Source organism: Lissotriton helveticus, chromosome 6, assembly GCF_964261635.1.
Source record: "Lissotriton helveticus chromosome 6, aLisHel1.1, whole genome shotgun sequence".
In the NCBI taxonomy this organism is placed as follows: Eukaryota; Metazoa; Chordata; class Amphibia; order Caudata; family Salamandridae; genus Lissotriton; species Lissotriton helveticus.
In genome coordinates, this window is record NC_136067.1 from 1132587606 (window position 1) to 1132602152 (window position 14547).

A 14547-nucleotide genomic window follows, 5' to 3' on the forward strand; every position below is an offset into this window, starting at 1 on the left:
GTGAGTCTCACCACCCCTCTTGTCTCAATGTCCTCGGCAGACCCCACTCTGCTCCTCCCCATTTTATCAAAGCATCACAAATTCATGTGCCTGAAGAGATCAACACAGTGACAAAGACAGCATCTCCCTCCCAATCAAATCATTGGAAGGTGAGATTCCCACATTCTTTCACCACCTACACAGGTTCCTCATAGCGCTGCAACAATGATCTGAGATGTAGGGAGGCAGCCTAATGTTAAGTGAGATCTCTTGAAAACCAGCCAAATGTTAAGTGAGATCTCTCGAAAGCATTGAAGGCCATATTATTTTGTCCACCTGCAAAGGATCATGGTACCACCACACACAGATTTATAGCCAGTTTTTTTGCATCAAAGGATTATATGGAGGATCTTAGTGGGCTAGAGCTGGAGCAGGAAGAAACTACTGGCTAAATTCATAGTTTGGTGGGTGGGTTATTCCATCACAATATGACGGATATCCTGTCCACCACATTAAAATTACATTATATCTTATGGCACTTGTAAAAAGGCAGACAGGATATCTGTTACGTTTGTAACAGCGTAACCGGCCTGCCAAACTCTTAAAACAGGCCCTGTGTCTGCTGCAGTGCTTGCCAGAACAGGCAACCTTGTGTCTTTTTGAAACTATACAAACAGCACAAAATTAAATCGAGTGCAACTGAAACCGGAAACAATTTGGTTACACAGTTCCATGTCTTTGTATTTGGCTATTAAAAGGAGGGTCTGTAAAATGTTATTGTATTAAACATAATAAATACGTAAAACCATGTCTTCATAGTGATTTAATGTGAGCTGGCTTGCATTCCAACTGTTATCTATTTTTTTCTAGATTCTTGTATTTCCAAATGATGAATGACGACAAGTGTATGACAATTAACAAAAGTAGCATATGCTTTTTTTAATAAAAGTGCAAAGCTCATGTATGTCTTGTATTCAGTAATCCTATAAAACATGCATGCAAATAACCAGTTTATCTTTTTGAAATCTAATAGTTCAGAATGCTAATTGGCTGTCCCTCATATGTTGATTTCAGCAGGTGACCAGACCATCAACAGAAAAAAGAATAACCACGAAATAATAGAACAAAAAGCAAGTGGCACAGAGAAAATCAAATCAAATTTGCTCCAAAACACTGAAAAGGGTAAACACTGTAGAAGCCAGCCATGGACAGAAAATTATATGGAATTCCAAGAAGAAAAAGATGCGCAACATAAAAGCAGTTTCAGTAGTCTACCACTTCCAAATGTTTATCAGGGGCAGCTGAGAGTAGAGAGATCAGAGCAACATAATGAGCAAGAGAGTAATCTTAGCTTTGAAAATCGTGTTGTATGTGAACTAGACTCATTACAAAACTGGAAGGAGTATCCATGTAATGAATGTGAGCAACAATTCAATGTGAAAGAAGATCTGAGAAGACACCAGCAAACACACGTAAGTGCTAACCTAAAACAATTACTAACTACAACACAGAGAAGATATTCAGGGGACCAAGAGAAACACTGTACAGACAGACCATATGTCTGTACTGAATGCGAAAAGACTTTCAGCTTTAAGGGGAGTCTTCTAAGGCACCAGAAGGCACATGCAGGTGTCCGATATGCATGCACTGAATGTGAGAAAAGTTTTACTCAGAAGGGCGATCTTACTGTGCACCAAAGAACACATGCAGGTGAAAACTATACATGTGCTCAGTGCCATAAAAGCTTCAGTAGAAAAGGTAATCTTATTCAACACCAAAGAAAACATGCTGAGTGTTTACAGAAAATATAGTACGACCAAAAGACATTGTGCCTAAGACAAAAGAACCAGCAAGGCAAGAATTCCAAGTCTCCTTTCTTTTTCCCTTAAAATTCCTTTGCATAGTAAATAACTGTGTATAGTTATGTTGCTCTGCCTATCGATTTGAAACCTCAACAATTATTGTAGTATTTATAGATCAAATGTGAGCTCCATGCCCAGTGACCTTCTTAGAGTTAGATGTAAAGAGAATGGTGTAGCAACCAACCTAGCTTACAGCTTCTTCCAAGCCTCTCCAAATCTCATCTGGTGCTTCTGAAGATGGCTAAGCTTCTAGGTTATATCTTATAGTGCCATAGACAACCATCATTGAAAATGGCAGGCTGAAACTCTGGGCTCTCACACCCAATATGTGGCACTTACAGGTCACGTTTGAACTAGTAGGTGGTGTACTGTGTTTGAGCGACATGATACGATGATCCTTGATGCGGATTTACCATCTTATTTTGGGAAAATTAAGACTATGAGGAAATGTGACCCAGAATTTCCGATCCCCTGGTAATTCCTCATTTCCTAGTAGACCCTCTAGGTCCAACTTGTAATAGGCTTGATTTTCTCTTGTGAGTGCCTCCCAAACATAGTGAGATATGGTATGAAAAATGGAATTAGGAGATAACTCAACCTGAGCTTCATTATCTTGTGACACCCTCTAGCATTGCTCACAGTTGGTGACCCAGTAGGGACAGGGGTGAACCTGGTTTCTGACTCGCAGGTTTCTTTTAACAATATACGCATCCCAGACTTAGAAAAGGCCTTTGATTCCGTACACTTTCCTTTCATGTTACGCCGCCACGAGTGGTTGAACTTTGGCCCTGTATTTCTCAAGTATTAAAATACTATACACTAAACCGTTGATGCGCGTTAGAGTCAATGGGGCATTGTCATTCAAAATTATCTCCGCTCCCAAGTTTGACTTATACTTTTCAAATTTTCCCATATGAAATACCACTTCTTTTTTTAGACGCTGCAGTCTGTGATTCTGAGATACCTTTGAGGGCGGAAACAGGTCCAGATTGCATTTCGGAAATGGGTTACCCCTGTATGACAGAGGCATGGGGCTGAACATAGCAAACACACTAGATTCAAGCTAGCCTGGCTGATAAGGGGTAATACCCCAAAATCTGTAGCAGGATGCTAGTTTTCCGGTCCAGGGAGGACCTTACCTGGTAGTTCGGGCTGAACTGTTCCCATGAGGAGCAGGGTCAAGACTGATTTTCATATGGTCCAAACTGGGGTGGCATAATGAGCTGGATTTAACCCAGATCTGTTACTGGGGGTGAATGTTTGACCATGTTCAGCATTCCGTCCATCATCTTTTTGTGTTGCTAGAGGCATGGGGCTGGCCAATGTCAAGTTATATTATTGGGCAAGTCCCAGTGCCCCAATTAATGAGTGGCTGTTTGCAGACCAAGACAACACCACAGCCTCTTATGAACTTGAATGTATAGAGCGTTACGGCATATTCTACTTATTGCTACACATTTTCAATTAGACCTACCACTAACACAATACAGACCTGTTGGCGCCATGCACTCAGATAAATTAAATGGGATCAAGTTTGAAGTGCTGACCTACCCAGGCACCCTGTCCTCCCCCTATGGTATGGGAACTAGATCAAACATATGGTGTCATTAAAGGGGTTCTGTCAGTGGGGTCTCTTAGTAATTTACTAACTCAGAGACATCTGGGAGGGAGATCATATCTGACCATTATATCCCCTGGTAGAGACTTACAGTTGCCTAACTCACAATTTTATCGATACTGTCAACTCCACCATGCACCGAAGGCGCACCATGAGGAAATAACCAACCTCTCAGACTATTATCACCTGGAGGCTCAGATCACCCTATCAGCTCTGGGGGGTGGTGGACATATCTAGGCTCTATCGTACATTGGTAACTAACACTCCTGACCACTTTTGACACTCTGCAACAGATGCCCTTAAGATGTGAGCCCTCTGGAAGAGGCCGACTGTGTTGCAGCAAAAATGGCCCCTCAGGTCTTGGCGATATTAATGAGACTCTGACTTATCCAATTGAAATACCTGCACAGGGTACACTATAGCCCTACCACACTTAGTAGCATGAAAAAGGGCCTTAATTCCAGCTCTCAGATGCAGAACTGAGCCTGGTACCTTCTACCACACGTTGTGAACGTGTTCAGTCATACAGCCCTCCTGAGAGTAAATACATAAAATTGTCACCAAGGTCGTGGATAGACAGGTGATTCCCGATCCTAAAATGGCATTTTTAGGTTTGATGGGTGAGTGGGGAGGCCCGAGGACTACCAGACTTCTGGTGGAAAAGGGACTATTTATGATGACATGGGACATTGCCTGCCACTGGTAATCTGACAAGGCCCCCTCGAAAAACTAATGTAAACATGGTATGGAATGGTATTCTAAGTCAGAAGAGTACCTTTATAAATACAGAGGCTGTACACAAAGCATATGAAGGTGTGGGCAGGTGGTTGAATACTGGGGAATATATGACTAAATTGTGTATACTACCAATATTGTATTTATCAATCTGACTGATGTGCTAATGTATGTTGGTGCCTTATGGTTTTCTCATTTGCAAAATAATAAAAAGTGTTATCAAAAACAATATACCAATCCCTTGTGACGTTTGGCACTGGGATCTTGTTAATCTGACAAGCTCCTTAATTGGACCCACAGCCTTTACATGCTAGACAATCAGAAAAGAGGACGGCGAAGTGTGAAGTGATTCTTAATATCTCAAAACAAACACAGAGTAGTGATACAACAAGCCAACAATGTTGGGCAAAAGGGTAAAATAATAAATTAGACCAGAGATAAGGTCATCTAAGCTGCTGATTGGATAGTGGATCTGATCTGGCAGAGTTTGGTGATAGAGTTTATACCTATGAACAATTGACTTATCGTCTCTCAGAAGGCTTGAAGTTATGTCGAGTTCTAAAGGAGCAGAACTGCTTCCAAAGAATACCCCTTGAAGAGGAGGGTTTTCAAAAACCTGAGAGAAAGGAACAACCTCAGAGATACTTAGGGCAATTGCGGTTCAGATACAGCTAATAGATCTTTTTTGCCATTGTCAAGAAGATAAATATGAATAGCTAATCATACTAGACAGAGTGAAGAGTGAGCATACATCTATAAAAAATTGAGATTCCATACCAAGGGAGATCCACTTAAAATCACACTGTTCATAATAGAAGACTATAATTCAAGCATTCCAAGACTCTTTGCAAGTGCTGTTCAAGATCAGTTTAATGCTAAGTTTTTCTTCGCCCTAGTCAAACATGCCTCTTAATACACAGGTTCAGGGAAATGGCAACACATGTGAGTGGGTCTATATTTAACCTATTCCTCAATACTACAGGACTATCTATAAAGAGCAAGCGTATATTGCCGCAAAATATTTTCACTGTTGTTTGAGGACTAATTTGTCCACAATCATGGCTGATATCTCCTGATCAGAGGGTGATACAAGTAAGCCACTTACAAATACCATGTTGCACATCCCAACTAGAGACCATATGAATTTGGTAATTTATTTTGTACCTAATTTCAGAGCTTCCTAAGGTTACACACTACCCAAATAGAACTATACTTTGGGCATCAATTGGAGAGAATATGTGGAGGAGCTCCTTGTTGATTTATCCTGATAAGTGTTCAGTGTAGTTGTGGTGCACCACTGTTCATCTGAAAGCAGTGTTTTGTTGTCTTTTGCCTCTTATTAACACTCCTGTTTTGTGGAGTTACTGTGGATATAACACCCATCGAGGAGCACTGCCTGCATGTAGGACTCTTGACTCATCTAAAGTTTCCTGCGGCTAACCATACCCTACCCAGGCATATTTGTCCCCCTAGTGTTCCGGGTTGACCTGCGTGCCACAGCTGTATGTACCCTACTTCTTTCGACAGAGCTCCTATCACCTTTTGTTGCCTGCACAAGGGACCTTTCATGCAGTTGCATGGTTTGCCCTGGGCCAAGAACCCCATTAAACTTTTTTGATTTCTCTTTAGCCGTACCCTGCTGGAGCTGTGTCCTTCTCCACTTGGGAAAAGATCCTCCTCCTGCAAAGTTGTCCCGACTTACTGAACCAATGGGAATCTGGTGAAGCTTGTTCAGTTTTTCCATAACTGAGCAGTAAGTGCCAGTGCCCCAACCAGAGTACCTTTGAAAGCTATGCTTGGTTGGAATGTGCCTTCTGTTTTGCCTTGTATTGCGTTTTTACTACTGTAGGGCTGATTCGCCCACCCTGCAACATTCTCTTCACAGAGACCCCTTGATCCTGATGCTGTGATTTACAGCGAAGGACCTTTCACCTTTACTCCTTGTCCCCTGCCTTCTAGAGCTTTATATCCCAGGCCTACCTAGGCCAGTTCCTCTCACTCGACTACTAGGCTTCTATCATTGCCCCAACCCCGTAACCCACCCACAGTTATGCTACCCCTTGGTCCCTACTCTGCCCTCAAACATAGATTAACTCTCGGCGGTCGTACGTCACAGGCATCCAGTTAAATGGCAAAGAGGTAAAAGGCACGTTTCTTCCCTTTTTGGACAAGCAGGACCTTGGGCTAGTCCCTCTTTACTTTCCCACTCAACCTCTCTCTTGCTACTGGACTCCAGCAGGTCACTGAAGAGTTCACTAAAAGGCTTCTGCAACTACAAACTCTTGGTAGCTCAGACTGACTCTTATTAACAGTAACGTCTGGTACCTGCCTGTCACCCAAGACTGAAAAGTCCTGCCTCCACAGGATGAACCCATAAATTGCTTAACAGTCTTTTTAGGAAGCAGCATCTTCCAGTGTGTTTGCATCGCCACTACTCCTAGGCGGTAATCATTGCAACTTAAATAAATGGTAGTTTTGGAAAGCTACATCTCCTCCTCCTCAAAATCCCACCTCGTCTCATCCCTATTTTCATTCTTACTCCCTTTCTCTTTCTCTCCTGCTTTTAGGCTGGACTTTTAACTCCCTCCTTGATTGCCTGCCTAGCTCATTGAACTATAAAAACAAACTTGCTCCCTCTCTCTTCCTCCTTTTACTCAACTAACATCTGGCTTTGCTAACTGCTTCTCTTTCACACCGACCCTCAGAGATCTCTTCCTGCCTCCGCGCCTAAGCTGCATCCTTATCAGTGCAAGATCAATGAATTAGAATCATCCAAACATCTAAGAGCTGATCTCGAGAAATCCTTACCAACTAAAACATTTCAAAACCATATTCACTGAGACTACAAATCACTCCGACTTCCATCTTCTTGTGCTCATTTGTGTGGATATAAAGCCCTCAGCCAACAACTCAGCATTCGCAGACCCCTTCCTCAATACCACCACTGATGTTAAAACACCAAGAAAAATGTCAAACATAAATTATTGATACGTCACCCTGAGACACTAATAGTTGATACCTACCACAGCTTGTCCTCTCCTATGAAAAACTTTATTTTCTTCTTCAAACGCCCCTCAAAATGGAAAAACACTTTCCTTCTCCACCTTCCAATCACTAAATCAAGCAAAATTCCGTATGGTTTCAAACTGTCAGCAACACCATCCCCAGCCTTTCGCGGTGAAGTTGACATTTCCATATTTAACACTGGTAAAAATTTTATTCAAGCATCTGAATACCACCAACATTTTCGATAACCATTTCAGCTCCCTATCCTATCAACCCTCCTAACTAGTCCTAACCCTTCATCAACCTAACTTCCTGACACCCATAAGCCGTACCCCGTCACCCTGGATCCCGCCCTCCCACCCCTACCCATCGCAACCTCTCTCACCATCTCTGACGAGGCCCCAATCCTTCGCGTAAGACCTCCCCTCTACCCTTCCAAGAACTCTGGATCTCTTCCCCCACTCATACCATTGATTGCTACCCTCCTGCCCCTTCCTTCTTTCCCGACTCTCCCCCTCACCCTTCCCTGACTCACCTGCCCCTTCCTGGGACCCTTCTGGTACTCTCCTCTTTATCTAACCCTTCATCTCCCCCTCCTACTCCTATCATCAAACCTTCCCCTCCTACCCCTACCACCTACCGTGACTCTCCCCACAACACTCTTCCTGCTGTCTTGCCCCCTCTATGAACATCCTCTGCACTCTCCGATAAGTCTTATACTCCGACCTCTCCTCTCACCTTCGTCCAACTCCCTGACCTTTCCATATTCCCATAATCTCCCACAAATCTCACCCATACTCACACACCTCCTCCTGGAACTCCGCTGGTTGGATTGCCTTCCCCTTTTAACACCAACAATCCCCATCCCCTCCCTACTGGGACATGCTGCCCTGTTCAAAATGATGGCCCTTCCCCGCTTCCTATACGCACTCCAAAACTCCTTGGACCCAGTACCCTTGTCATATTTTAAGGAAATTGAGTCTCTCCAGCGGCAGCTTCTCTGGGATGGTAGGCCGCGGATTGCGTTTTCCAAGCTTGTGCTGCCGTGGTATGACGGGGGGATCGGCCTGCCAAATATCCGGAAGTATTATTGAGCGTCCCAGTTGGCGGCGATCAATCAAGCAATTTACGGATCACCGATTGACCCCGGATACGCAATGGACCGCGGTCACATACCAGGCGGTGAATACTCTAGGGCTTTGTATGCCAGAAAAGGGCGCTTCCCCTTGGTTGGGCCCACGGCGGTTGCTGTTCAGGTGTGGCATGAGGCTAATCGTTCTCTTAAATGGGATGGGAAAATAACTCTGGCCACGCCATTATGGAACGCTGAATGTTTGGGAGGCTTATGGAAGACGAAAGGTTTTGACAAGTGGGACCTTATCGGGATATCGCAGGTCGGGGATATGTGGGGGAAGGACAGGATCCTTACATTCGAGGCTCTGCAGGAACGGCATCAATTGCAGGAGAGAGAGCGGTTTCGGTACATGCAGATCAGGCATGCGTTGTTGGCTAATATCCCGTGGGGAGTCACGCCCCCAGAGGCCTCCCCACTGGAGGATCGGTTGTTGGACGGCCATTTTCCGGCTAAAACAATCTCCCTGATTTATAAAAAGCTTATTAATCACACGGAGGATCCGCTTTTGACTCTTAGGGAACAGTGGAGTGCGGATGGCCTGGTTTTGGATGATGAAGTCCGGAGGGAGGCCGTGTCTTCCCCAAGGGTGATTGCTATACAAATGAGACTCCGGTTGGTGCAGCTGAAGGTCCTTCATCGCTGTTATATTATGGGTCCGCACCTGGTGCGAATGGGCTTGGCTGTGAGTGGAGAGTGTCGAAGGGGATGTGGTGAGGCTGGAACGTTCATGCATGTGCTGTGGGATTGTACTGTTGTCCGGAGTTACTGGTTCACAGTCCATGACAAGATGCACGAGGTGTGGGGTGTAGACCTGGGGTTGGAGGCACGCCGTTGTCTCCTGATTGTTTGGGAACCCACCGATCTCACGTCACACGGGAAGATATGGGTTACGCTGGCGTGTGCTATAGCCAGGCGCAATATCGCCCAGCTGTGGGGGGCCAGCCAGTCACCTCAAATCGGGAAATGGATGGAGGACTTAGACTGGTGCATGTTTAGAGAGCGCTCAGTATATGTTGCCAGGGGGAGGCCCGGGAAACGGGGGGAAATCTGGGGGGCTCGGAACTGCTACAGAGGAGTTATCTGTGTTTCCCCCGTTACAAGGGAGGTCAATGTTGTGTTGGAAGAGCCCTGAACCCTTTAATACTTTCTGTATAGTATTCTGTAAATTGGAAGATGTAACAACAGTCACTGTATGCTTGGATGCCACCCAATGTTTCTTTTTCTTTTGCTGTATGTGTTAATAATCTTTTAACTCAGACACTTATCTACATAGAATCCAAACTATCAGCTATGTCTATTGAACTAACACAACATAGAATGGATATTAACTCCCTCAACTCCAAAATCTTCCCCAATCACACTTACCTTTTGCTCTTGCCCCCTATAACTCCTCCCTACACACCCTATGGCAGACTACTACTCTTCCAATAGAACACATAGACCAATCTGTATTGTTAGCTACCTCTCCACTTCTGACTTAATAAACCTATGTAACTCCTACCTACCTAAGCCTCTGATACTGATCCCCCCTCCCTTACTCCAAACATCCCAGTTATTATGGGCATTACCAGAATCCCTTCCTCACCTAGACCTCAAACTCCACTTGCCACCATTCAGTCTGTTAAGCCTGTCAATGATAACCCTAACCCCCTTTCTTGCATGCTTGTTAACTGCAGATCGGCAGTCCGACATGCAACCAAAATATCTGAAACCATCCTGAGTGATGCTATTGACATCGCCTTCCTTACTGAAACATGGCTAAATGACCATTCAATGCCTATTTTTTACTTACTCACTCCCCCCGGCTACGCCATCATTAGGCAGGACAGACACGACAAAAAAGGGGGTGGACTAGCTATAATCCATAAAAAGGAACTTCAACTCTCCCTTTTAAAGAACACGGGTCACTTAACTTATGAATACCTTGGTGTTGAACTCACTGTTAAGGGCTCCTCTCCGATTAGATTACATAACATCTACCACCCGCCTGGCGAACCTCTGCTCTTTGCCGAATAACAATCCGATCTTCTCACACACTGCTCCCTTTCTGACTCGAATAATCTCTTTTTAGGAGACTTTAACATTCACTGGAACAATGTAGTGGATCCCATTGTCATGCGCCTCATCAACCTTCTAGAGATGAACAACCTTAAGCAACTATGCAACAATCCAACCCATATCAAAGGGCCACACTTGAAGCTATCATCTCCAACACCAGCTTGGCCTCCCTTTCCAACATCACCCCCGTTGATTGGTCTGACCATCACCTCATTCTGTTTGAGATCGCAACCAGCGCCCTACTCCCTCCTACAACAAATAATAAACCCATGAGTGGACCAGAAACCTCAAACTAATCCCCCCTGGTGAACTGAAGTCCAAACTCCATGCTCAACTTCATCCCCACCTCGCTCCCAAAACACTAACAAGCTCACTGAACATTTCAATAAGACCATTATTGACATCCTGGACCAAGTTGCCTCTCTTAAACTAAAACAACAAGTAAAAAACCTATCCAAATCTTGGTTCAATCCTGAACTCAATAACGAAAGACGACAACTTAAACTGGCAGAAAGAAATTGGAGACAACACCCTTCACCCTCACATCTTGCCTTCCTCATATCTGCTAGATCAACTTATAAGAAGCACATTTTCAATGGAAAGGCATCCTCCTTCCGAGCTCAACTTGATCGTGCCAAAAACCAGCCCAGAAAACTGTTTAACATTGTTAGAAAACAAACATCAACTGCCCCCCCCTAGAGCTGATGGCTTCAATTGTGAGATGTGAGGAAAACTCCAACTTCTTTGTGGATAAAATTGCCAAAATTGACCAATCCTTCCCTCTAATCAATGACCCTCCTAACCCCCATTATACCATTGATGTTACCTTAGACATACCTCCCTGGTCAGCAACACTCCTATCACCTAATACTACAACCTGCCTACCCACCCCAACTTCGCCCTTTGACATCCTTCCCAACTGACAACTGAAAAATAATGCCTCCTGGCAAAATTTCCGTCTCATGACTGAGCTCGAAGTCTTTAATATTACTGCTAAACTTAAGCGAACTTCGCATACCAAAGACCCCCTCCCTTCTACCCTAGTTCACAATCTTAACCAGATTGTTTCCCCTTACTGGACTAAAATCATCAATACCTCCCTTACCACTGGATGTGTCCCCGACTCCCTCCAACTCGGACAAATCACTCCCATTCTTAAAAACCTCACTGCTGACCCCAACAATCCTAACAATCTCTGCCCTATCTCTAACCTCCCACTTCTTGCTAAAGCCCTTGAAAAATGTGTATTACATCAACTGGACAAACACATAGGCAATTTTAACTTACTCGACTCCAATCCAGTTTCAGGAAAGGCTGCAGTACAGAAACCGCCATGCTGAATTTTGTGGATGACATCCACAGTGTCCTAGATAATGGTGAGATTTGCCTTCTTATACTCCTCGACCTCTCTGCAGCGTTTGATACAGTTAACCATTCTTCCTTACTTAATTTGCTTAAAGCTCGCTTCGGCCTTAATGGTGTGGTCCTCAAATGGTTCTCTTCTTACCTCCAACACAGAACACAACACATCAAAATCAACGCCTGCCTCTCTAATCCTACACCTGTTTCTCTGCGTGTCCCCTAGGGCTCTATTCTCTCCCCCTCTCTCTTTATCCTCTTCATGGAACCCCTCACCCTCATTCTAAAACAAGCTGGAATCAACTATCACCTCTATGCTGATGACACCCAACTCTACTATAAGATTAAATCCCACTATGATATACTTCATTTAAACAATACCCTGAGTAAGATCAAATCCTGGTTCTACTCCAATCACCTTAAACTGAACCCTAAAAAAACTAAGATTATTCTCTTCTCTCCAAAAAATAATTGGCTACCCATCCAAGGCTGGATCACAGAACTCAATGCCCTCAATTGTTTGCTCTTCTTATCTGACTCGGCGAAATCACTAGGTTTCACTCTTGACAAAAACCTGACTCTTAAGGACTGCATAAAAAACTCGGCCAAAGGAGCCCTTTTTTTTTACTCTCCGACGCCTTAAAAATTAAACCTTTCATTCCCTCAGATGACTTCAAATGGGTTGTCCAATCACTAGTCCTATCTAAACTTGACTATGGCAACACGATTCTCACCGGAACCCCCAAAGTACACCTAGCCCCCCTTAAAGCTGTGCTCAACTTGGCGGCCAGGCTCATCACTGAATGTAAACGATTTTACCACATCTCCCCGTCCCTTAAAGCCCTCAAATGGCTACCCGATGAAGGTAGATGCTTTTATAATAATGCATGCATCACACACAAAACTCTTCACTAACAAACCCCGTTGTACCTAACTAGCAAATTCAATATAGCGTGCAGCACCAGAATGATGAGAAGTACCAATGTGCTACTTCTCGTCCCCCCGCTTTTAAAAAAGAAATGCATCCAATCTCGCTCCTTCTCCAGTAATGACCTGAACATCTGGAATGCCCTCCTGAAGGGCCTGCATTGTAACCCCTCCTACCTCAGCTTTAAAAAAGACCTTAAATATCACCTTCTCAAAATATACTGGGTTCCTTAATCTTCTCCTACGACTTTGCTTTCTGTTTCCCCTGCATTGGTTTTCCTTCCTAACCCTCACTTCAATCTCCCCCCTACATATCTTCCTCTCTTCTCTGCCCCAAATTCTTAACTCTCCATATTATTTATATGTTTATTTTCCTGCTAAGCACCCTGAATTGTTGCCCCCCTTTTTTCTTCATTATAGATGTTCCTGCGTGTTTTGTTATCCGGAAAAATTTACTTATTTTTTTGTACCCCCCTTTTAACCTATGGTGAGATGTAATCGCCTGTTTTTGTTTACCCTGAACTACTTCTTTTCTTGATTGCTTCTGTATATGTAAAGCGCTCTGATACCTCCGGGTCTAGCCAGCACTATATAAAACCTTTCAAATGAATAAAAATTAAAATATGTCAACATAATTCATAATAACCCCTAATCCTGTGAGACTTGAATATCTAGTTTGACCACCCAAAACTTACCTTAACGAGCTCCTGTTTGTCAAACCTAGAGGCTCTCAACTTTTTCAAGTTGCCTCTGCTCTGACACAGTCTTCTCCCTACAGAAATATATGATGATCATAGGAAATCTCATCTTGTGAAATGATCACTACCTCATGTGATTACCAGTACCACTATGAGGATAAACAAAGATTAACAAGACCATTTAGAGACTTTGGAGCAAGCTCAGTTTCATTACTGTTCGCTTCTTCCCTCCGCAACAGATAGCCAGCACTATATAAAACCTTTTAAATAAATAAATAAATAAATATCAGCAATTAAACAATATTACCTCTGGCTCTAAACAAAAGCGTGGGCATACTGATACCCCTCAAGACCTACTCATGTCAAAAACAGTATTCAAAGAGCCTCCTGGGATGTCTGTGTTCAATTGGATCACCTCCAATGACAAACTCTGATTTCAGTGGCACAGAAGGATGTAAAAATCTGCCCTTAAAAATAAAAGTCTGTTAATGTGACATAAGAACATTCACATGTCATTTATCAAAGGTGATTTGATGTGTAACAACTTGATAGCAATAAGGAAATTAGAGTCATGCCTTTATACATAGATTGCAGTCTCCCTTGAATTTAACTATACATGGATCCTATCTATCTAATATCCTATAAAATACAATAAGTCCGATTAGACACATAGAGGCATTGCGAACTAATAATCTTATATAAATAAGAATCTTGGGGTCAGAGACTGCCCTACCTCTTGGCACTGCACCAGTTTCGAAATTGGTAGATATGCGTGAATCTGTGTGCCATGTAATTATTATATAATGACAGCAGGCGGCCTAATCATCTCTAAATATGCACCATTGGAAGCATTAATAGCACAGCAATTTAAGAAACTTTGTAGGTGCGTACCTCCTGAAAGACACAGTTGTTATTTTGGAAAGGAAAAGTCTTGAAAAATAATTCTTCCAGATTAATAATGATGAACGCACGAGTATTCCAGTCTTGTGATGCATATAAAAAGAGTATGTTATTTGCCACAGAGGCATAAAGCCAAAACTATACGGAATTAAATGCAGGAGATAAAGGGGCACATGCATCAAGGTAATCATTTGCGATTACCAAATAGCACATTTTAAGGATTCGCAATTTGGTAATCGCAAATGCCTATGCATGAAGAATTTGAAATTA

At 43.3% G+C, this 14547-nt stretch overlaps 1 protein-coding gene across 2 annotated transcripts in view; it reads left to right on the plus strand.

Annotated features, from left to right (window-relative positions):
• Positions 1 to 14547, plus strand: part of LOC144763312 (uncharacterized) — a 340332-nt gene that overhangs the window by 298921 nt on the left and 26864 nt on the right. The window contains exon 12 of one of the 2 annotated variants that reach the window (XM_078648791.1): positions 1054 to 1451. In XM_078648791.1, the coding sequence (XP_078504917.1) occupies positions 1054 to 1451 (398 nt within the window). The remainder of the gene's footprint in view (positions 1 to 1053; positions 1452 to 14547) is intronic. The other variant, XM_078648792.1, reaches the window with a different exon arrangement.